This window comes from Schistocerca serialis, chromosome 11 (genome assembly GCF_023864345.2).
Source record: "Schistocerca serialis cubense isolate TAMUIC-IGC-003099 chromosome 11, iqSchSeri2.2, whole genome shotgun sequence".
NCBI lineage: Eukaryota > Metazoa > Arthropoda > Insecta > Orthoptera > Acrididae > Schistocerca > Schistocerca serialis.
The window spans coordinates 144494116-144519889 of record NC_064648.1 but is presented as its reverse complement, the minus strand read 5'-3'; the positions used below and the strand labels follow the sequence as shown (position 1 = coordinate 144519889).

Genomic DNA, 25774 nt, shown 5'->3' with positions numbered 1-25774 from the left:
TCTTCACATATGCTTCCACAATGTCTACCAACAAAGTCATTTTGCAGCCACAAAGAGAAACGTCTAATTTCACTTATGAAATGAAGGGTGAAATGCTGACAAAAGATTGCTGACAATCGATTATTGCACGAAATTGGCCGTTGTTACAGCTGTTTACTCTATTTCATAAGTCGAAATATTGTGTTGCCCTACTTGCAAAATTTTGTCCTCTTGACATTTGACACGTTTCCCAGTATCGGTACGATTCCTGAAATTCGCCGTGGTTACGATATCTGTATAAGACAGATACTAATTCTGCGTTGCTACTGTTTGGCAAATAGGACCAATATGTTTCGGAGAAGAAGACGTTCTTAGGAAGTTGTGTAGTGCGTAATGAGATGTAAAGAGGAAGAAGGGTGGGGGCATCGGAAAGAGGGGAGGAACAGAGAGAGTGGTCCTGTTGACGAAGGGGGGTGGGGGAAGGGCTGTGGGCGTGGTCACGTGACCGTACCGACGTTTATATATATAAGGCCGCGGGACTGTGGGGCCTCTTTTCAACTGTCTGCGGTCGCGCGCAGCCGGAGAAGTAGAAACGAGAGCAAGAGAGGCAGTGAGAGAAAGAGAGAGAGAGAGGGGGCAGTGAAGAAGTAGACAGAGAGAGTGGTAAGGAGAGGGGGAGAGTGGATCGGGCGTGACTTTCTCGCGCGGCCGTTTTCGTTTTCGTTTCGCCGCAGCCGGGCGCGCCTTCCTCGGGACTGGTCAGATGCCAGGCTGCAGCCGCCGCTGACGGACACAGCTGCAGACACAGCTGCGAGGACACACTCACCCTACCGTCGACTGCACAGCCGCCGCTGCAGACATGGGCGGCCCTGTTACGTGAGTACCTCATTCGCTCTATTCACCTCTCAACACTCATTCCCTGCCTATACAACTTCTTTCGCTTTTCCCATCACTGTTGGTACGACCAAATGCACTGGTGACATTTTTATGTACAGTTACCATAAAGCTTTCAAAACTTCTAGTGTTCTGCAACTAAATGCAGTCAGCGTGTCATCATCAATCAGACTTGAGAATTTTAAAATAAATATTCAAAAAAATATTTAAAAAAATAAAAGTCAGACATATGATGATAGACTCGCGAAACTAGTTGGAGAGCAATAATGATTTTATCACCTTCTGGGGGTCACGTACAAAAATAACGTTTATGAAAGGTGTTTGATGAAAACAGTGATTAGTAACAAGTTTTGCGAGCTAAATTCGGCGCTTTGAAACTACGAGACTTCGGAGGAGACTCTGCTTTTTAAACACATTTTGGCGACCGCATTGTTCTTAAGATTTGGATATTGGGGAGATACCATTGTAGGAATTAATTTTTTTCCAGTTGACGAGTATATCGCCTTTTAGTATTTTATCCATCCTCAGCAACTGTAGTTCTATATATCGACATCATCAGCAACCAGTTGTATAAAAGAAATTTAATTTCTTTACCGGTTTTGGGTACTTAGTGCCCTTCTTCAGAAAGTTATACCAATCACATTATTTGGAAGTGTCAACAATAGCATGTATACAGTTAAATACCGTCGTCAAATGGTTCATAGTGCTTGTATGTTGCTTTTTAATCGCATTTTGGCGACCATATTCTTCTTCAGATTTGGGTATTGGGGAGATACCATTTTAAGAATTTTTTTTTCGTTCCAGTTGATCATTTAATCCATCCTCAGAAACCGTAGTTGGGTACATCTACATCATTAGAACCAGTTGTATAAAAGAAATTTAATTTCTTAATCGGTTTCAGGTACTTAGTGCCCTTCTTCAGAAACTTATACCTATCACATTATTTGGAAGCGTCAAAAATAACATGCATACCGCTAAGTGCCATCGTCATATAGTTCATAGTGCTTGTATGTCGTTGTTTGGCTTCTTTATATCACATCTGTACAGGCATATGAACCACATGCTGTATGCACATTATTGTTGAGACCCGCAAATACTGCGATAATTATAACATTCTGAAGAAGGTCGCTAAGTGCCTGAAACAGATGAAGATAATTAAATTTGTTTTCTACAACTCGTTGCTGATTATTTCGATATATGTCGTCTTTACATGCCAGATTTCATCTCACTCGCTCCATCCAGTTCCAAGCAGCATCTGCCTGTTCAACTTCATCAACTGTACCTCTGGCTGCTGCTGCATCCAAGCATCAAAAGCGATTACAGACTTTTATGTATAATCACCGTAAAGGTGCTAAAATATTTTTTTTATTCTTCGGGTAGTTTCGATATATGTCGTAGTCTGAAAATCTTTAGCGTATTAAAAATAAACTAAAACAGACTTCTAGATGATAACGTATTGCATAAACTACGGAAAAACAGGTGATTTTATCAGAATTCCGGTCGTTGTGGAGGGTGTGGAGAAAAATATGGAAACACAAACCACAATGTATTACATGGCTAATACGGTGTAGGAAAACCGTTGGCATTCAAAACAGCGTCCAATCGTCTACATCTACATCTACATACATACTCCGCAATCCACCATACGGTGCCTGACGGAGGGTACCTCGTACCACAAGTAGCATCTTCTCTCCCTCTCAGAATGAGGGAAAAATGACTGCCTATATGCCTCTGTACGAGCCCTAATCTCTCTTATCTTTGTGGTCTTTCCGCGAAATGTAAGTTGGCGGCAGTAAAATTGTACTGCAGTCAGCCTCAAATGCTGGTTCTCTAAATTTCCTCAGTAGCGATTCACGAAAAGAACGCCTCCTTTCCTCTAGAGACTCCCACCCGAGTTCCTGAAGCATTTCCGTAACACTCGCGTGATGATCAAACCTACCAGTAACAAACCTAGCAGCCCGCCTCTGAATTGCTTCTATGTCCTCCCTCAATCCGACCTGATAGGGATCCCAAACGCTCGAGCAGTAGTCACGACTAGGTCATATTAGTGTTTTATAAGCGGTCTCCTTTACAGATGAACCACATCTTCCCAAAATTCTACCAATGAACCGAAGACGACTATCCGCCTTCCCCACAACTGCCATTACATGCTTGTCCCACTTCATATCGCTCTGCAATGTGACGCCCAAATATTTAAGCGACGTGACTGTGTCAAGCGCTACACTACTAATGGATTATTCAAACATTACAGGATTCTTTTTCCTATTCATCTGCATTAATTTACATTTATCTATATTTAGAGTTAGCTGCCATTCTTTACACCAATCACAAACCCTGTCCAAGTCATCTTGTATCCTGCTACAGTCACTCAACGACGACACCTTCCCGTACACCACAGCATCATCAGCAAACAGCCGCACATTGCTACTACGGTACGGTACGGATGAACACGTGTATGGTGTTCAAGGGAATCTATACCATTCTTCCTGCAAAATAGCGGCACTCTGAGGTAACTGTTACGGATGTGGGTAGCGATCACGCTTCAAAGTAGGCCATAAAGGTTCTGTAATAAAGAGATTTGGTAACTGTGGTGCCTAGGCTATATGCGACAATTCATCCTCGTGCATAGTCCTGGACTATGCGAGCTGTATGAACAGGAGACGCAGCATAACCATTGGAGAAAAAACATTGTGCCATGGGATAGATCTGATCGGCCGCAATGGTCACATAACCCTCGGCAGTAACGCGGGGTAACCATCAGACCTACGGAATGCCACGGGATGGCTGCTCAAGTCATCACCGAATCCACTCCACGTTTCACTCTTCGGACGTAAACACGGCCAGAACCTGGAAACAGCGGCCGTGCGGTTCTAGGCGCTACAGTCTGGAACCGCGTGACCGCTACGGTCGCAGGTTCGAATCCTGCCTCGGGCATGGATGTGTGTGATGTCCTTAGGTTAGTTAGGTTTAAGTAGTTCTAAGTTCTATGGGACTGATGACCACAGATGTCAAGTCCCATAGTGCTCAGAGCCATTTGAACCATTTTTTTGGAAACAGTGTTCAACAGAGTTCATCCGACAAAAAGACAGTTTTCCATTGCTCCACAGTCCAGATTTTATGGCTTGGTTTCACGTTTCCTTTTTACGGGCATTTCCATCACTGATGTGTGGTTTTGGAATCCCCCCCCCCCCCCAAAAAAATGGTTCAAATGGCTCTGAGCACTATGGGACTTAACTTCTAATGTCATCAGTCCCCTAGAACTTAGAACTACTTAAACCTAACTAACCTAAGGACATCACACACATCCATGCCCGAGGCAGGATTCGAACCTGCGACCGTAGCGGTCCGGCGGTTCCAGACTGTAGCGCCTAGAACCGCACGGCCACGATGGCCGGCAAGGAATCTCAGCTCGTTCTGGAATTCTCTGCCTCTGGAGCTCCCTTCGTGTGGTTTTGATGCTGACAAGTTTCGCGAGTCCGAAAATCAGTTCTGCAGTGACTTTTACAACTGTCGTCCTCTTATTTTTAGTCACAATCTTCTTCAGTGACCGTCTGTCACGGCCACTCAGCACACACTTTCCTCCGCGTTGAGACTTCGCAGATGATGCTTTTCCGATTTCCCTGTATGCTGTATAAATTTTCTGTATGGTGTCTCTCGAAACAATAAACACTTCAGCTACTTTGATTACGTAAGCACACACCATAGGCGCCAATAATTTGCCCACTTTCGAATTCACTTAGCTCTGACATAATGCACTCACAAAAAAAAATGTTCAAATGTGTGTGACATCTGATGGGACTTAACTGCTAAGGTCAGCAGTCCCTAAGCCTACACACTACTTAACCTAAATGATCCTAAGGACAAACACACTCACGCCCGAGGGAGAACTCGAACCTCCGCCGGGACAAGCCGCGCAGTCCATGACTGCAGCGCCTAGACCGCTCGGCTAATCCCAATGCACTCACAACTACAGAGAACACTATTCTGACCATTCCTGACATTTGCAACGTGTTGAGAACACTGCGCAGGTGTTGTTCGTGGTCGAATACAACAGCGCAACCTGTAGTCTTCGCTAGCATCGGTATTTATGCTCCATCATTAATTTTTCGCGGTATTTTCATATCTTTGTACAATCCCTGTACATAAAAATGTCTGTCATAAGAGCTATTTAAAGAACATTGATACTGGTAACTAGTCTCTGGAAGTTAAACTCAGTGCTTCGAAATTCCAAAAACTCAGTGGGAACTATGAATTTTGAATGTATGTTCCTCTCTCCTCTCCTCCCGAACAGGCCATGATGGCTCAACGGTACCGACCGGCCGCCGTGTCATCCTTAGCCCATAGGCGTCACTGGATGAGGATATGGAGGGGCGTGTGGTCAGCACACCGCTCTCCCGGCCGTATGTCAGTTTACGAGACCGGAGTCGCTACTTCTCAAGTACCTCCTCAGTTTGTGTCACAAGGGCTGACTGAGTGCACCCCGCTTGCCAACAGCGCTCGGCAGACCAGATGGTCACCCATTCGAGTGCTAGCCCAGCCCCACAGCGCTTAACTTCGGTGATCTGACGGGAACCGGTGTTACCACTGCGGCAAGGCCGTTGGCTTTAAATTTCTTTTAGGCCACAATATTCTGCATCAGGCACCATTACTGTGGAGATAAAGATTCAAGAAAACGATTTTTTTTCTTTCCGAATCCCGACTACCGTGCCATATTTTTACCTCACTCACTCTATTCAACTCTCAACACTGACGCTCTGTCTGTTCAACTTCGCCCACTGTACCTTCTAACAATCCTACCACAACAAAGGTCAAAAATTAATTATGATTGTAGTGTTGCTCACGCTGCTAAATATTGCATTTTCGGGCAACAACAAAGTTATATTGTGTGGCAGGTGTTTTTAGAGCACAGTTAATAAAGTCATTTCATGAAATAATGGATAAACTAGGCACTCATCTTTTCCCACGCTGGTCTCGTTCTGAACTCATGGCTCAATCGTCGAAAATCTAGGTAGTGATGACTCCAAGCTCGGCTGCAAAAAGGCCTAGGTGTTATTCTGCGATATTCAAAAATTTTATATATATATGTTTCATAAACCAAGTGATGTAAAAAAAGTAATCAGCACTCCGAATTTAATTCACACTTATTTTTTATTACTTTTGTTGCAACATCACTTCACAATATAAAACATACTTGAAAATATCTTCCTCACTGTTAAAGTTCACATTTCATAAACTGACTTTTCAACATGACGACCAAGACTTGACTCTCTAATAACCGCTTACGCGCCCAAAAATCAGAGTTACAAGTACGTCAAAGATCATAGTGACAAAAGAAAGAATACACATAAGAATAATATCATTGCAATATAAACATATCGATCTATCAAAGTACTTCTACATTAATGAAATCAAATCTGAATGTTGTCACAGAAATATGTTAACTATTTTACAGAAACACAGTAGAATACTGCTGGTATCGAAAGGTTGACGTGAAGTGCCGTAATGGTTAGGTAATTCAAGTACCATTACAACCTGCAACTGACGCTATGGCCAGATGCAAAAGCAAATTTTGTGTATAACACTAAACCATTGCTAAAATCGTTTTCTGATAGCATGTTACCATCTTACAGATTTTCTACATTTCTTTATTTTAAAACTCCAGAATCTGCAATGTGGTGACATTCAATCTGAATCGATTGCATAATAACACACACCTTAGCAGGCTTATGGTGGCTGAATAAAAAAAATGTCATTAATGAAAGCTGCTTAAGAAAGGTTGAGAGATGTGTCTTGTTTGTGGAACCTAAACTCGGCGCTCCGAAACTGCAAACCTTCAGTGGACTATTTGTGTTTTAATCGCATTTTAGGCACGATGTTGTGTACCAGACGCAAATGATGTGGAGATATAGTTTCAAGAATTGTATTTTTTCGTCTTTTCACGCTACAGTTTACGTCACTTGCTCTATTCAGCTCTAATCACCTTGAGACTGCAAGTTCAACTTCATCTGCTGTAGGTGGCACAACTGTGATAGCACCGATTGTGCTTTCTGACCTCTTTATGTTTAATCATCATAAAGCTGCTGAAATATTTATTATTCTTCAGCTAATCTCGACGTATTTCATAATCCGTCAGACTTTAGAATTCCAAAATAAAAAATGAAAGTAAAAATTAAAAAATTTTGGAACAAAATGTCATGTCACCTAAACTAGTTATGCAATAACAAATATTTTGGCTGCCTTGTGATGGTTATACATAAAAATGGCGTTAGTGAAAGCCGTTTAAAGAAGATTGTGATTAATACTTACATTTCAAGAACCTAACTGAGCATTTCGAAATTACGGTACTTAGACTCTGCTTTTAAATCGCATGTTAGCCACAATATTCTCTACAGCAGATGATTACTGATCTCCACACAATGCGGCAAGATACTGTTTAACACTAGAAATACGAAAGTGAGTTCTTGGAGAAGAATACTAATCACAGATGTTTTTTCAGACAAAGCAAGAGAATTAAAGTATAAAGTAGGTGGTAAAAACTGAGAAACTGGAGAAAGATAGCCCAAAGACTTTTTATGTTATATTTGATATTATCCAGACATTGTAGAACGACATTCGCGGCTGTACGTGAAGTAACATATAGCTTCAGCTAGCTGCGATTGGTACAAGTCGCTGTAGTCTCATAAAGCAGTTACGAGCGTTTTTAAGCCTTTCTCCAGATGAGGCATCAAAACTTGTGGATGCGTCAGGTGGTTTTGAAATGGCTGGAAATGGCTTCACGGAAACAGGTGTAACGTTTCGCAAGTGCCTTATAATGGTTGCAGCTGCCTATAGTTTTATTTCACGTTTTACTTGCATTTCTGGGGTTTCTGAACACAATAAGTGTATCGTGGAACGATAATAGTAAAGATTTGGATCTAAGAAATGAGTCTTTCGATACTTCATTTTTTTATTGAATTACCGCAGAAAAATATAGAAAACATATTTCGCGATCTTTTTTTTTTTGTTTCATAATTTATAATTCTGTTTTATCTTTTCCACCTCTAACTACTTGCTTTATAGTTTTATTCTCATGCTTGATTGGAGTGGATAGTATCTTGAAAAGGGGTATGAGATGAACATCAACAAAAGTAAAACACAGGTGACAGAGTGTATGGGAATTAAATCAGACAGTGCTGAGGGAATTAGATTAGGAAATGGGACACGAAAAATAGTAGATGAGTTTTGCTATTTGCGCAGCAAAATAACTGATGATGAAGTAGAGAGGGTATAAAAGGCTTATAAAGGCTACAGCAAAAAAAAGCATTTCTGGAAAGAAGAAATTTGTTAACATTGCATATAAATTTAAGTGTTAGTAGGTCTTTTCTATTTGTCTGGAGTGTAGCCTTTTCGGAAGTGAGACATTGACGATAAGCAATTCAGGCAAGATGAGAACAGAAGCTTTTGGATTTAAGATAATTCTCATTTACTGTTCCGTCTCAGTTGCACTTTTTTAATTAGGTTTCATGTTTCGATCCTTATGGACCATTTTCAGATCTAAGTAGTTGCGTTACCAACTCGTCTTGTCTACTCAGGAGCACTTATCAGTGTACCACTTAGGTCGTGAAGATGATCCAGAGGGTTTCGAAACATGTAAGCTAATTAAAAACGTGCAATTGAGACGCAAAAATAAACGAAAATTATCATAAATGTCGAGGCAGTCGATGAATCTCTCAAGACAATTACATCAGCTACAGCGAACTTTTGAAATGTGGTGCTACGAATCAATAGTGAAGATTAGATTGTTAGGTCGAATAACTGATAAGACGGTGCTGTTTCGAATTGGGAAGAAAAGAAATTTATGGCGCAATTTGACTGAAAGAAGCTATCGGTTGATAGGACACATCCTGAGGCTTCATGCATTCAACAGTTTGGTGATGGAATGAAGTGGGAATGGTTGTGCATTGATGAAGAGACGAGCTGCATCAAACATGTCTTTCGACGGAAGAGCACTACAACAACAATCTCAAAACTGACTGTAGTTGACATTCCTTCCCCTAACTCATCTTTGTGTTCCCATTGTCTTTCTTATTTCATTTATATCGCCATTAGTTTCATACAAAACTTCTTCAATTTCGCTTTTTTCATTATAGTGATTAATAACAGCTTGTAATGGTTTTTTCCTATTTTAGTTACCTACTACTTGTTATTCGAAGTTTTATTTACGACTTAACGTCGAAATTTTATCTCGGAAATGGTTGTGGTATAAATTTTGGGTGATTTTGCCTGTTCATCTTCATCTTTTGCACCTCTGACTGGCACTCCATTCGCTGTACTCACAGGCAGTACCTATCACTGAGACTCGGTACATAATTGCTCAACAGTGGAAATTCTTCAGCGTCTTGTAGTCAAGAGTGGTACTTCGAAACTGAGGGGCTTTAGTAGAATCTGAGATTTCGTGTCGCAATTTAACGACGACATTTTTCAACAAATGCAGCTGGTAATGGGATAAATCAATTGCTTTAACGGCTCTACGATACGATTTATATTCTTCACCGTACGTAATAGACAGTTCACATTCCTGTTATTAGTTTTAGTTAGCTACAACACTGTAACGATTGTTAAGTGTATAGTACTTAGGAAATGAAGCATCTAATTGTCTCCCTTCTTTAGAGTATGAACAGAGAACTATGTATAATGCATAGGCGTACATTGTCAGCATAAACGTCTAGGGTGTTTGGAAGTATCTTTGCTATACATTGGACAGCCGTTTTGTACTTGAGACTGCATGTGTACGTGTCGAGAGAAAAAGTTGATGTTCGTGAGATTCTTATCGTTGGATGTTAAATACGTAGCGTACTTAACTTGCATTCTGCTTGGTTCTCCCACATGCATTACAAACTTTCTGTTCCTACTTGATAAAGCTCGTGTTAATGTTTATAAGTAGTTCCGCATGTGGGCAGATGGAAAAGTTCGTATGTTGCCACATGCTGCATGGATGTTATCTCAATGTAAATGCATGACTGTATCCTGTGCTAAATTAATGACTCCGGCATCTGATGTGTTTCATAGTTTCTTTTTTTAAGTATATTTTCCTAACTGTGTTTAGCTGCTTGATAATGACTAAAAACTGGAAATTGCTCAACAGCAAACAAAGTGAAAATGGCACAGAGCATAATGGGCAATGTTGTGTTTCGAGAAATGTTAGGCTGATGCATAAGTTCGCAGTGTTTTTGTTTTGCATGTTGGTATTCCGGTTGCTATGGGTTTATTTGTCAAGTGTCATTTTTTATATGTAGTTCACTTTTGCAGTTTGAAATAAGTTTCCTTTAATTTACGTCTATGGTCACAAACTTTTTGTTAACAGATTACCAAACCGGTAATCTGTTACCAAAACGTTTGTGACCATAGACATAAATTAAAGGAAACTTATTGCATATACGGGTCACTGTTTTATTCGCGACAATGTACTACTTAAGCCTAACTAACCTAAGAACATCACACACATCCATGCCCGAGGCAGGATTCGAACTTGCGACCGTAGCAGTCGCGCGGTTCCAGACAGTAGCGCCTAGAACCGCTCGGCCACCGCGGACGGCTCATTAATACGAGCTTTATCAAGTAGGAACAGAAAGTTTGTTATACATGAGGGAGAACCAAGCAGAATACAAGCTAAGTACGCTACGTATTTAACACCCAACCTTTGAAGAACTTCCTTTCCGAACGAAAATGGGCTCCCGAACATAGCCCGACACTGTCTTCGCCTCAAACCACATTGTTTCTGGAGTCACGGAATAGAAAAATTACCGCAGCGTTTGCAGACGGTTGTAAATAGTGGAGAAGAATATACAAGGTGTTTCAAAATGAGTATACTGGTTTTAAGGCTGTGCAGAATTTATGGCACTCAACATAGAATTATAAATAGTACATCAAATGAAAGAGCAGCTCAGACAGTTTTGTCTGTATACCTACGTGAAGAGCGTCGAAAGACCAACAGTGACTGAAGAACGTGTGAGTCTTTCATGCCCAGCCCCAACAAATCAGTTCGGAAGATTAGCCGTGAATTAGTAGTTCCAGTCACGTCTTTGAGGAGACTTTTAAGAAGACACTTATAACTACTTCCTTATCATGAATCCTTTCATGAATCACTTATCTCACAAAAATCTTCGTTAATAGAACTACTGCAATACAGCGAGCGCCAATACTGCCAGCTAAATAGAAGATTCTAACTACTGAAGGCACTAACTACTAATAGGCATAGTTAGCAAGTGAAAGATTTTGATAGAGAACAAACTAGGTATTTACCTTAATAATGTTCGAAAGTCATCAAATATATATCTATTAATTCATGACATCCATCTTTACAAATTTCCTTTTTCTAGCGGATATACGTCCAGGTCGTCCGCTTATAGCAACCTCTCAAAACTCCGCCATCTCTCTCCCCACGTCCACCACTACTGGCGGCTCACCTCCAACTGCGCAACGCTACACGCTGTTCACTTCAACTGCCCAACACTACACTTGTGGATATTTCAACAATGACTCCAACCAGCCACAGACTGCACACAGCACTGTCAGAGATTTTCATACAGAGCGCTACATGGCGTTACCAACATAAAAACCTAAACAGCCTACTTACACACTTTACGCGTACGTATACAAACAAAACTGTTTGAGCTGCTCTTTAATTTCATGTATTATTTTATAATTGTAAGTTGAATGCAATAAATTCTGCACAGCCTTAAAAGCCGTACATTCATTTCGAAACACTCTGTATTATTGACAAATAAAGTCCGTGTTATGTGTAGCTGTCGTGTTTATTGAACTTGTGGAAAAACGCCACGAACGTATTCACCAACCCGATATGTCTAGGCTGTGGACCCAGTGCTAACAAAACTAAAGACGAGAACATCACGTGTAGCCCCCGGCCTTCTCTATCACCCACCACATACGCCTTCCGCCGGCTTCCAGCGTGGAACTGGAATTACTGTACTGCAGCTACGAGCTAGCCAGGAGCGCCTGCACGTCTGACCTTTTGGTCGTCGTACGGCGGAGCACCTAAGCTCGCCTTGAACTTTGTGTCTCCGACGATAGAGATCCTTTCCAAGCTCAGTTATCTCCAACATTCTCTCTCCTGGCATTTTATTTTCCCGCAGGAAAGGGGAGGGCTGGGTTGCGGTGGGGGCAGGGATGAGCTCGCTTTGTTTTGACTTTTTTTTCCCGCCAGACCGTCCTTCGTATTAGGTATGCCAAGCACTTCCCCGTACGTGGCGTGCGACAGACGCAGCGGTGCCTTCCCGAGAACGGCCGTTTCTCCTGGGAGCATTCGGTGGCGATGAAACCACCGGGCACACCCTCAGAGGTGCAAACACCGTTCTGGGACGGAAACGGGTTGACAGAACGGAAATTGCTACAAAATCCCTCATGCGACCCATCGTAGAATATTGTTCAATCGTGTGCGGAACTCGTACAAGCCGCTGTAGCTGAGCGGTTCTAGGCGCTTCAGTCCGGAACCGCGTTGCTCCTACGGTCGCAGGTTCGAATCCTGCCTTGGGCATGGATGTGTGTGCTGTCCAGAGGTTAGTTAGGTTTAAGTAGTTCTAAGTCTAGGGGACTGATGATCTCAGATCTAACGTCCCATAGTGCTTAGAGCCATTTGAACCATTTGACGCATACGAAATTAGACAAAGATGGGATTGTATGAGGGAAGGTAGGAAGGAAGGAAGATTAGGAGTTAACGTACCGTCGACATCGAGTTCATTAGAGACGAAACACAGGCTCGGGTCGTGTCAAGGATGGGGAAGGAAATCGGCCGTGAGCTTTCAAACGAACCATCCCGGCGTTGGCCTGGAGCGATGTAGGGAAATCACGGAGAACTGAAATCAGAATTTCTTTAAAGTCAGTACCGCATTAGAGTGTTTTTTTTTTTGCTATGTGTCTAATAGTGTATTTTATTTTAAATACGACAGTACGCCATCTTAGGCACTGTATAACATTAAAACACTGGATAATGGCATTTTAAGCCGAAATCATGATCGTGTAAATTTAACACTGCAAATAAAAAATAATAATTAAAAAAACAATCTAATGGCCGTACTGACTTTAAAGAAATATATTATAGCTGTGGCCCCACATTATGATGGCTCTGAGCACTATGGGACTGTAGCGCCAAGAACCGCACCGCCACTCCGGCCGGCCCACATTACGAAAAAAATATGAAATCAGAATAACCTGACGCGCGTTTGAACCGTCATATTCCCGAATACGAGTCCAGTGTGCTAACCATTGCACCACCTCGCTCGTTGTACAAACGGTAGTCAAATGAAAACGAGACAGAAGGGAAAAAAAACGTAAGTAGACTGTTTGTTAAATGGTTCAAATGGCTCTGAGCACTATGGGACTTAACATCTGAGATCATCAGTCCCCTAGAACGTTGAACTACTTAAACCTAACTAACCTAAGGACATCACACACATCCATGCCCGAGGCAGGATTCGAACCTGCGACCGTAACGGTCGCGCGGTTCCGGACTGAAGCGCCTACAACCGCTCGGCCACACTGGCCGGCTCCAGCTGAAGTGTATAAACTCATAAAAGTGTTCCTGGAACCACTCTGTACCGATTCTGGACGTGTGGGGTGTCGCACTGTCCTGCTGGAATTGCCCAAGTCCGTCGGAATGCACAATGGACATGAATAGATGCAGGTGATCAGACTGGATCCTTACGTACGTGTCATAGTCGTATCTAGATGTATCAGGGTCCCATATCACTGCAACTACAGCGCCCAATACCATCACAAAGCTTCCATCAGGTTGACGTTGAGGGTCCATGGATTCACAAGGTTGTCTCCATACCTGTACACGTCCATCCGCTCGATACAATTCAAAACGATACTCGTCCGAACAGTCATCAGCAGTCCAATGACGGCAATCATGGCCCATGCAAGGCGCAAAGCTTTGTATCGTGCAGTCATCGAGTGTACACGAGTGGGTCTTCGGCAGTGAAAGCCCATATCGATGATGTTCCGTTGAATGATACGCACGCTGACACTTGTTGATGGCCGAGCATTGAAATCTGCAGCAATTTGTGGAAGGATTGCACTTCTGTCACGTTGAACGATTCTCCTCAGTCGTCGTTGGTCCTGTTCCTGCAGGATCTTTTTCCGGCCGCAGCGATGTCGGAGATTTCATATTTTACCGTAATTCTGATATTCACGGTACACTCGTGAAATGCTCGTACGGGAAAGTCCCGACTTCACCCCTACTCTTCGCAGATGCTGTGTCCTATCGCTTATTCGCCGACTATAACGCCACGTTCAAACTCACTCAAATCTTCATAACCTGCCACTGTAGCAGCAGTAACCGCTCTAACAACTGCGGCAGTTACTTGTTTTATTGTGCCTGTTTACATATCTCTGTATTTGAATACACATGCTTATACGATGTCTTTGGCGCTTCGGTATAAGGGACCCAAAACTGAACCCTGTGGGACACCGTTCTTGATAAATCTCCAGATGGAGGGCTCTGCTGAGTTTTGCAGACTATCTGTACTCTTAATTTCAACCTTCTGCATTCTCCCATTTACATATGAGTCAAAATCAAGGAACATTTACAATAAATCGGCCTGGACTATTCTTCGGACAATGTTCAGAAATTTGTGGAGCAAACCACAGATTTATATCAATTGTAATTGAAAGAACTTCAGTAAATTTATTTATCAAGTTAAGGGGTTAGTTAAAAAATGTAACATTAGAGTGTCAATCTAAAATAACTAAACAATTAGTGCACCTTGAAACATCAGATGACTGAAAGTAAGTAATGGTCTCTTAAACGAAAACAATAGTAAATTAACGACTACTTCTGATGGGGAAATTAAATCTAAATCCCTCAAATATCTCCTCTCATATGATCATTTGTGCACTGTCCCACTCGTACCACAGTACTTATCTAGAAGAATTTCATCGACAAATCCTAATACTGAGTGATGATACTGAACGTGCGATGGCCGCTTAAAAGTTCGGCTGCAGCTGCTGAAGACGTGGCAGGACCGCGTGTTGGAAACGCCAGCGCGGCGGGCGCTAATGTGTTTGTCGGCGGGTCGGAGCGGCGGGGCGAGGAAAATCGGCTGTTTATTCGCGCCGGCCGCGGCAGCCAGGGTTCCCCCGTGTTTTCGAAACACGCCGGCGTGGCTTGCAGCCGGATCGCTTTCTCCCCGCTCTGCTGAGCTGTACTGCGGTCCCCGGTCAGTTTCGACACTGGCCGCTCGCTACAGCGTGTGCTGGACCGCCGCGTGCACGCTGGTCCGTCAGCGCTCCAGTCCCTCCAGCACCGGGTCTCAGCTGGAGGCGGCGATTTTTCTGGCGCAAAGCCGGCGGCACACGGGCCGAGCGACGAGCGCGCCGAGTTTCTGACGTCACAGCCTGGATAGCTCGTCGGGGCGTCTTTCTAAACGTGCAAAGCGATATCTAGCATGGCAGATACAAAATTGCTGAGCACTGCCCACAGCGACGTTGGATGCCTCCCTGTGGCATTACGTCCACTTCGCAAGAACACTACAGCCCATTAAAATTGCTACACCACGATGACGTGCTACAGACGCGAAATTTAACCGACAGGAAGAAGATGCTGTGATATGCAAATGATTAGCTTTTCAGAGCATTCACACAACGTCGGCGCCGGTGGCGACACCTACAACGTGCTGACATGAGGAAAGTTTCCAACCGATTTCTCATACACAAACAGCAGTTGACCGGCGTTGCCTAATGAAACGTTGTTGTGATGCCTCGTGTAAGGAGGAGAAATGCGTACCATCACGTTTCCGACTTGGATAAAGGTCGGATTGCAGCCTATCGCGGTTCCGGTTTCCCATATCGCGACATTGCTGCTCGCGTTGGTCGAGATCCAATGACTGTTAGCAGAATATCGAATCGCTGGGTTCAGGAGGATCTCAACGGCCTCGTATCACTAGCAGTCGAGATGACAGGCGTCTTATCCGCATGGCTGTAACGGATCGTGCAGCCACGTCTCGATCCCTGAGTCAACAGATGGCGACGTTTGCAAGACGACGACCATCTTCACGAACAGTTCGACGATATTTGCAGCAGCACGGACTATCAGCTCGGAGACCGTGGCTGCGGTTACCCTTGACGCTGCTTCACAGACAGGAGTGCCTGCAATGGTGTGCTCAACGACGAACCTGGGTGCACGAATGGCAAAACGTCGTTTTTTCGGATGAATCCAGGTTCTGTTTACAGCATCATGATGGTCACATCCGTGTTTGGCGACATCGTGGTGAACGCACATTGGAAGCGTGTATTCGTTATCGCCATACTGGCGTATCACCCGGCATGATGGTATGGGGTGCCATTCGTTACAAGTCTCGGTCACCTCTTGTTCCCATTGATGGCACTTCGAACAGTGGACGGTACATTTCACATGTGTTACGACCCGTGGCTCTACCCTTCATTCGATCCTTGCCAACCCCTACATTTTAGCAGGCTAATGCACGACCGCATGTTGCAGGTCCTGTACGGGCCTTTCTGGATACAGGAAATGTTCGACTGCTGCCCTGGCCAGCACATTCTCCAGATCTCTGACCACTCGAAAACGTCTGGTCAATGAGGGCCGAGCAACTGGCTCGTCACAATACGCCAGTCATTACTCTTGATGGACTGTTGTATCGTGTTGAAGCTTCATGTGCAGCTGTACCTGTACACGCCATCCAAGCTCTGTTTGACTCAATGCCCAGGCGTATCAAGGGCGTTATTACGGCCAGAGGTGGTTGTTCTGGGTGCTGATTTCTCAGGATCTATGCACCCAAATCGCGTGAAAATCTAATCACATGTCAGTTCTAGTATAATATATTTGTCGAATAAATACCCGTTTATCATCTGCATTTCATCTTGGTGTAGCAATTTTAATGGCTAGTAAGCGGAGCAGACACGGATGGGGGATCATCCTGGCGAAGATGTGGGCTGCAAATGGGGAAATCCATTCAGATAAGCGACTTCGACTCAGGGCAGATTATTATTACGCGCCGGCCGGAGTGGCCGAGCGGTTCTAGGTACTACAGACTGGAACCGCGTGACCGCTACGGTCACAGGTTCGAATCCTGCCTCGGGCATGGATGTGTGTGATGTCCTTAGGTTAGTTAGGTTTAAGTAGTTCTAAGTTCTAGGGAACTGTTGACCTAAGAAGTTATGTCCCATAGTGCTCAGAGCCATTTGAACCATTTTTATTATTACGCAGAGCTTGAGAACAAGTATGTCGAAAACGGCGAAGCTTGTCGATTGTTCACGTGCTACTGTCGTGAGCATCTACAGAAAGAGGCAGAAAGACAGTGAAAGTATCACTAGGCGCTAAATGGTTGGACGTCCACGACTCTTCACTGAACGTTGGGTTAGGAGGCTTGCCTGCTCTGTAAAGTAGGATTGATGGTGATCTGTGAGATCTCTGCCGAAAGAGCACAGTGCTGGCGCATACACAAGTGTTTCAGAGCACACCGTTCATCGTACGTTTTCGGACATGCAACTTCTCAGCGGACCACACCAACGTGTTCACATGCTGACGTGACGACACCGTCAATTACAATTGCAGTGGGCGCTGGACTGTTGGCATTCGACTGTCGATCAATGGAAATGTGTCGGCTCTTTGGGTGTCTCCACATACGCGTACATCATAATTACGCTACCACGCAAACATTGGGGATACACGCATCTGGTGTGAGACGTTCCTGGGAGAGTCCACTGGGGGTAGAACCGCACAGTAACCGTGGGTTCGGTGTGAGGCGGCAGTGGGGTGGGTAGACTGCTGTGGCCTGTTGTGGGGTTGTGAGCCACTGAGGGCTACGGCGGGGCGAAGCCTCTCCGTCGTTTTTAGGTCCCCGGTTCAATACACAATGCAATACAGGTACCCTTGCGATGGTACAGTTTTGTATTTTAAGATAAAATAAAAAATTTGAAATAAAAAATTCCACCATTCCAAAAGGCGACTGGTTGCCGTAATTCCTGAAATCCTTAATTCTCTTACCTGTCGTATTATGTCTAACACTGAAGCAAGTGCGTATTCTTTTTACGTGCATCAGCGTACGTTACTTAATGCCATTCATCGGCGGTCCGCGAGAGAACAGTTGACCCCTTTTCTAAAGGTCGCCTTGCGCAAATGGCGGACCAGCGGCCGGCGCGCGGGACGGAAACGCGAAGGCTGAAGATGCGGACAAGCCGAGTACCGAAACGTCAGGGCCACGAATGTTTGCAGACAAAGGCATTGACAAAAATACAACACACCCCATAAAGTACGCCGAAAAAGTAAGTGGTGAAAGAAAATCCGTGCACAGCGCGAGTCCTCACGTACTAACAGTACCAAAATATGAGTAACAAATTTCCTCCCGTGCAAAATTTTGCCAGGAACCGACTCCAATGAAAGGCAATTTGACAACACTGTAATAAAGTGTACGGCGAGTACCTTCAATACTCTGCAGCTGTGTTGCCAGGTTAATACACCGGTTACCTGACGGTGCGTGGCGGAGGGTACTTCTGGCACCACTAACTTATCTCCCCTTCCCTGTTCAACTCGCGACTGTCGAAAATGGCTCTGAGCACTATGGGACTTAACATCTGAGGTCGTCAGTCCCCTACACTTCGAACTACTTAAACCTAACTAACATAATGACATCACACACATCCGTGCCCGAGGCAGGATTCGAAACTGCGACCGTAGCAACAGCGCGGTTCCGGACTGAAGCGCCTAGAACCACTCGGTCACCGCGGCCGGCTTGGTTTATATGATCATTCCACATAGGGTAGCTCCGGATAATTAGGTTTAGGTATTTTACGGTAGATACTGTTTCCAGCAATCTGTCATGAATAGTATAGTTGTACAGTAGTGGATTTCATTTCCTATATATCCGCAATATTTTATATTTATTTACGTTCAGGATCAACTCCCTGAGCTTGCACTGCACCATTCATCAATTCTCTGGAGGTCATTCTGTTGCTAATGTTACTTATAATCCGTCATGATTGCAAATTTTTTTTTTTATTCATATGACCGGTTTCGGTTCATTCAGAATCTCCTGGGAGAGTCCACTGGGGGTGGAACGGCACAATAAGAGTGGGTACGGTGTGAGGCGGCGGTGGGGTGGGTAGACTGCTGTGGCCTGCTGTGGGGTTGTGAACCACTGAGGGCTACGGCGGGGCGAAGCCTCTCCGTCGTTTCTAGGTCCCCGGTTCAGGAGTAACTGAAATATCAGATCTGAAGATGGTTCTGAATGAACCGAAACTGGTCATGTGAATAAAAAAAAAAAAAAAGAATTTTCAATCAAGACGGATTGTAAGTAACATTATAAAATCACTGATTGCTGTTATCCCATCAGACATTATGTCTGTATTTGCAAACATTCTTTTGCTACTTTGTTACAGACAATCGCATCATCTGTCAACAGCCTTAAACAACTTCCGACGCATTCTACTACATCACTTAATACATTATAAACAGTAGCGGTCCTGTCACACTTCCTTGGGGTATACCGCCCCCCCCGCCCCCAACGCCCCCCCCCCCCCCACCCCCGAAATTACCTTTACTTCAATCGATTATGCTCCGTTAAGAAGCTCTCCTGCGAACCATCCAGAACTGGCACTCCTGGAAGAAAGGATATTGCGGAGACATGGCTTAGCCACAGCCTGGGGGATGTTTCCAGAATGAGATTGTCACTCTGCAGCGGAGTGTGCGCTGAAATGAGCACTTGCCCGCGAGAGGCAAAGGTCCCGAGTTCGAGCCTCGGTCCGGCACACAGTTTTAATCTGCCAGGAAGTTTCATATAAGCGCACACTCCGCTGCAGAGTGAAAATCTCATTCCGGAAACATCCCCCAGGCTGTGGCTAAGCCATGTCACCGCAATATCCTTTCTTCCAGGAGTGCCAGTTCTGGATGGTTCGCAGGAGAACTTCTGTGAAGTTTGGAAGGTGGGAGACGAGGTACTGGCAGAAGTAAAGCTGTGGGGACGGGGCGTGAGTCGTGCTTGGGTAGCTCAGTTGGTAGAGCACTTGCCCGCGAAAGGCAAAGGTCCCGGGTTCGAGTCTGGGTCCGGTACGCGGTTTTCAAAAATGGTTCAAATGGCTCTGAGCACTATGGGACTTAACTGCTGAGGTCATTAGTCCCCTAGAACTTAGAACTACTTAAAGCTAACTAACCTAAGGACATCACAAACATCCATGCCCGAGGCAGGATTCGAACTTGCGACCGTAGCGGTCTTGCGGTTCCAGACTGCAGCGCCTTTAACCGCACGGCCACTTCGGCCGGCGGTACGCGGTTTTAATCTGCCAGGAAGTTTCATATGAGCGTACACTCCGCTGTAGAGTCAAAAATTTCATTTTGCACCATAAAGTATTTGGCTTCTCAATGTTTATACGTTTGTTTAATTGACGTCGCAGCGCGCCACTACGGAAGGAGGTCACAGGTACTTTGAGCCGAATTGCTAGCTTCAGCATCGCAATGGGAGAAAATGACGGAGAATTAAAAGGAAAAATGTGTGACGGTTTAATGTTTGCCGCACTGTGTACATTAAATGTTTCTGGGAATGCTGAAGGTGATGCGGCTGAAGATGAGCTACGTCGGCCATGAGGCTTCGAAGTAGCGGTATGCGGTGTTGCGATTGTAAGATGACGTCATCAGAAAATAAATCAGACATCGTGCGATGCGCGGCCGCAGCCTTGAGGATGCCGTTGCGGCAGACCGCAACGTTTAATGGAGGGAGTGACGCGCCTTACTGAGCGTGATTCAGCCGCAGATCCGCTTGGCAGGCGTTCGGTCCCTGGCAGTGCCTCACGGCACAGAGAGGTGAATCGCTGCCGAGAAATAACACCCCCGTGAACGTCAGATGAGCCCTTGTCTAGACGCGGATTCGTCGAACAAACCTGTACACGTACAAGCCGAGATTTGTCAGTTCAACCTCATTTTGAAGCAGACGCTTTTCGCGATCGTGAGCATTTTGACGGTAGCGAGGAAGGCCACGTATTCCGATACTACCACTGACTTTGGTACTGTGTTTGAAGAAGAAAATACAACGCTGCTCCAGGGAATGGTTTAAAATACACTACCGGCCATTGAAATTGATACACCAAGAAGAGCCGGCCGGTGTGGCCGTGCGGTTAAAGGCGCTTTAGTCTGGAACCGCGTGACCGCTACGGTCGCAGGTTCGAATCCTGCCTCGGGCATGGATGTGTGTGATGTCCTTAGGTTAGTTAGGTTTAATTAGTTCTAAGTTCTAGGCGACTGATGACCTCAGAAGTTAAGTCGCATAGTGCTCAGAGCCATTTGAACACCAAGAAGATCACGTGCTACAGACGCGACATTTAACCGACAGGAAGAAGATGCTGTGATACGCAAATGATTAGCTTTTCAGAGCATTCACACAAGGTTGGCGCCGGTGGCGATACCTACAACGTGCTGACATGAGGAAAGTTTCCAACCCATTTATCATACACAAACAGCAGTTGACCGGCGTTGCCTGGTGAAACGTTGTTGTGATGCCTCGTGTAAGGAGGAGAAATGCGTACCATCATGTTTCCGACTTTGATAAAGGACGGATTGTAGCCTATCGCGATTGCGGTTTTCGTATCACGACATTGCAGCTCGCGTTCGTCGAGATCCAATGACTATTGGCAGAATATGGAATCGATGGGTTCAGGAGGGTAATACGGAACGCCGTGCTGGAACCCAACGGCCTCGTATCCCTAGCAGTCGAGATGACAGGCATCTTATCCGCATGCCTGTAACGGATCGTGCAGCCACGCCTCCATCCCTGAGTCAACAGATGGGGACGTTTGCAAGACAACAACCATCTGCCCGAACAGTCCGCCGACGTTTGCAGCAGCATGGACTATCAGCTCGGAGACCGTGCATGCGGTTACCCTTGACACTGCATCAAAGACAGGAGCGCCTGCGATGGTGTACTCGACGACGATCCTGGGTGCACGAATGGCAAAACGTCATTTTTTCGGATGAATCCAGGTTCTGTTCACAACATCATGATGGTCGCATCCGTGTTTGGCGACATCGGGGTGAACGCACATTGTAAGCGTGTATTCGTCATATCCATACTGGCGTATCACCCGGCGTGACGGTATGGGGTGCCATTGGTTACACGTCTGTCACCTCTTGTTCGCATTGACGGGACTTTGAACAATGTGTTACGACCGTGGCTCTAACCTTCATTCGATCCCTGCGAAACCCTACATTTCAGCAGGAAAATGCACAACCGCAAGTTGCAGGTCCTGTACGGGCCTTTCTGGATACAGAAAATGTGCGACTGCTGCCCTGACCAGCTCATTCTCCAGATCTCTCACCAATTGAAAACGTCTGGTCAATGGTGGCCGAGTAACTGGCTCGTCACAGTACGCCAGTCACTACTCTTGATGAACTGTGGTATCGTGTTGAAGCTACATGGGCAGCTGTACCTGTACACGCCATCCGAGCTCTGTTTGACTCAATGCCCAGGCGTATCAAGGCCGTTGTTACGGCCAGAGGTGGTTGTTCTGGGTACTGATCTATGCACCCAAATTGCGTGAAAATGTAATCACATGTCAGTTCTAGTATAATATATTTGTCCAATGAATACCCGTTTATCATCTGCATTTCTTCTTGGTGTAGCGATTTTAATGGCCAGTAGTGTATGTTACGCCTGGTTGGTTAGGAAGGAGTTGAAGTTCGTGATGTCTCGAGATGGGTGTAATCCCGAAACGCGTAGCATGTTTTAACAAAATGTCAATTGAACATCCCATGACTTTATTGCGATTGTACAGCATTCGTTGCCGATTATTAACTTCTACATCTGACAATGACTCTCCATTCAAGATAAGATTCTGCGTCCTCCCTACCAAAAAGTCCTGAATTTATTCACAAATTTCACTTGATCCCCCAAATGATCGCACTTTTGATAATAAGCGTATGTGTGGTGCTGAGTCGAATTCTTTTCGGAAATCAAGAAATACTGCGTCTGTCTGACTGCCTTGATCCAAAGCTTTCAGTACGTCATGTGAGAAAAGTGCGAGGTGGGTTTCACACGATCGATGTTTCGGAATCCGTGCTGGCTATCGTTCAAGAGGTCATTCCGTTCAAGACACTCGTTGTTTTAGAACTCAAAAAATGTTCAATGATTCCACAACAAATCGCTGTCAAGGTTGTTGGACGGTAGTTTCGTGGATCACTTCTACTGTCCTCCTCGCAGACTAGTGTGAACGTTTCGAGTACCTTCCGCCACTTCACAATTTCTCGGCTGCGGTTACACACACAGCTTGCGCCGACAGGGGTCATTTCTCCACAACGGCCGGTGTTTGCCGCCGCTCGCCCGCCATTACACGCCAGCCCGTGTCCTCCAGGATTTCCAAAGTGTTTCCTCAGCGCTCGCGTCCTTATAAACAACTGCCTCATCTCTAGCGGTACACCGCGGGTGAAGGCTGTCCAGCGGGAAGGGAACGTCCCTCACCGCAACGCGGGCTGCGCGCCTTCCTTTGCCTCTAACCGAGGTTTCATTCTGCCTCCCAAAAACGACCGCTTTCCAGTTACAAACTCATATTTTTTCTTCTTCTTTTCCGGAAAGGATTTCGCACTCTGCCCCACTGCAGTCTATTAACGAAGGTACGAGCATATGGAATACGTTCACCGGTATGTGAAGATTGATCTGTTCTTTCTGACATGTCCGAAGGAACAGATACTATATATATATATATATATATATATATATATATATATATATATATATATATATATATATATATATATATATATATATATATATATATATATATCCGCACAGAAGAAGATGGTCAAATAGCCCGCATCTCGTGGTCGTGCGGTAGCGTTCTCGCTTCCCACGCCCGGGTTCCCGGGTTCGATTCCCGGCGGGGTCAGGGATTTTCTCTGCCTCGTGATGGCTGGGTGTTGTGTGATGTCCTTAGGTTAGTTAGGTTTAAGTAGTTCTAAGTTCTAGGGGACTGATGACCTAAGATGTTAAGTCCCATAGTGCTCAGAGCCATTTTTGAAGATGGTCAAATAGCCGGTGAGCCGTAACTATATATATAGGGTGATCAAAAAGTCAGTATAAATTTGAAAACTGAATAAATCACGAAATAATGTAGATAGTGAGGTACAAATTGACACACATGCTTGGAATGACATGGGGTTTTATTAGAACCAAAAAAATACAAAATTTCAAAAAATGTCCGACAGACGGCGCTTCATCTGATCAGAATAGTAATAATTTGCATAACAAATTAAGACAAAGCAAAGGTGATGTTCTTTACAGGAACAAAACCAGAATCGCGCATTTCCTCGAAGAAAAAAGGCTCGATAACGGTAGATGTGGTAAATCGAACCGATACCGTGACTTTCTCGTCGTGCAGTGGAGTTTCCACGACAGTTCTAGGATCTTCGGTAGCCCAAATTCTGCAGTTGTGGGCGTTGACAGACCCTCGGAGTGTGAAATGAGTTTCGTCGGTCCACAACACGTTACTCAAACAATCGTCATCTTCCGCCATCTTTTGAAACGCCCACACCGCAAATGCCCTCCGCTTCACTAAATTGCCAGGTTAACAGTTCGCGATGCCGATGGATTTTGTACGGATAGCATCGGAGGGTACGCCTAAGTGCCAACCAAACAGTAGCGCATGGAATGCCGGTGCGACGTGCGACTGCACGAGCGCTGACTTCCCCGTGCATAGACGAACCCGCTACAGTCTCCATTTCTTCCTGAGCATTACGCTTTGTGCCCGGTCGGCCACTACGGGGTCTATCGTGTAAACAACCCGTGGCTTCGAACTTCGAAATCATTCTCGCCACAGCTGCATTTGTCAACGGACCTTTACCCGTTTGATGAATGGCAGCTACTCCTAAACGTGGAAGAATGTAAGTTAATCCGGATGAGTAGGAAAACAAACCTGTAATGTTCGGATACAGTATTACTGGTGCCCTGCTTGACGCAGTCACGGCCTTTAAATATCTGGGCGTAACGTTGCAAAGTGGTATGAGATGGAACGAACATGTGACAACTGGGGTAGGGAAAGCGCATGGTCGGCTTCGATTTATTGGGAGAATTTTAGGAAAGAGGGATTCAGCTGTAAAGGAGGCCGCATACAGGGCGCTGGTGCGACCTGTTCTTGAGTACTGCTCGAGTGTTTGGGATCGGTACCAGGTCAGATTGGAGGAAGACATGAAAGCGATTCAGAGGTGGCCTGCTACATTTGTTACCGCTAGGTGACGTAGGTGTTACAGAGATGCTGCGGGAATTCAAATGAGAATTCCTGGAGCGATGGCGACATACTTTTCGAGGAACGCTATTGAGGAAATTTAGAGAACCGGTGTTTGAAGCTGACTCCAGAACGATTCTACTGCTGCCAATGTACATTGCATGTAAGGACTACGAAGATAAAATATGAGACATTAGGGCTAATACAGAGGCGTATAGACAATCGCTCTGTTTGCGTGTGGAACAAGAAAGTAAGTGACAAGTAGTGGTACAGTGTACCCTCCGCCACGCGCCCTACTATGGATTGCGAAGTATGTGTGTAGATGTGGATATATGTGTACGTATGAGCCAATAGGGACTATGTGCATTGCAGCTGTCCCTCCTTTCGTTGTGCCGTATATCTCTCGTCATTTCTCGATGTTCCTCTCTTCCGTGTTGTGTCCAACTGACTCTAGCCTTGAAACTTCCTTGCAAATTAAAACTGTGTGCCGCACTGAGACTCGATCTCGGGACCTTCGCCTTTCACGGGCAAGTGCTCTACCAACTGAGCTACCCAAACACGAGCTACGACCCGTCCTCACAGCCTTAATCCCGCCAGTGCCTTGTCTGCTACGTTCTGGAAACATTCCGCAGGCTGTGGCAGAACCAAGTCTCCGCAATATCCTTTCTTCCGCGAGTGCTAATTC

General features: G+C 45.0%; 1 protein-coding gene and 1 pseudogene across 1 annotated transcript in view; one reads left to right on the top strand and one right to left on the bottom strand.

Moving 5' to 3' along the window:
* Positions 1–544: 544 nt before the first annotated feature.
* LOC126427409 (uncharacterized) overlaps positions 545–25774 on the top strand; it is a 284724-nt gene continuing 259494 nt past the window's right edge. Inside the window, exon 1 of the mRNA XM_050089779.1 lies at positions 545–855. Coding sequence (XP_049945736.1) covers positions 839–855 — 17 coding nt within the window. The 5' untranslated portion in view covers positions 545–838. The remainder of the gene's footprint in view (positions 856–25774) is intronic.
* LOC126427444 (5S ribosomal RNA) lies at positions 5359–5476 on the bottom strand (annotated as a pseudogene).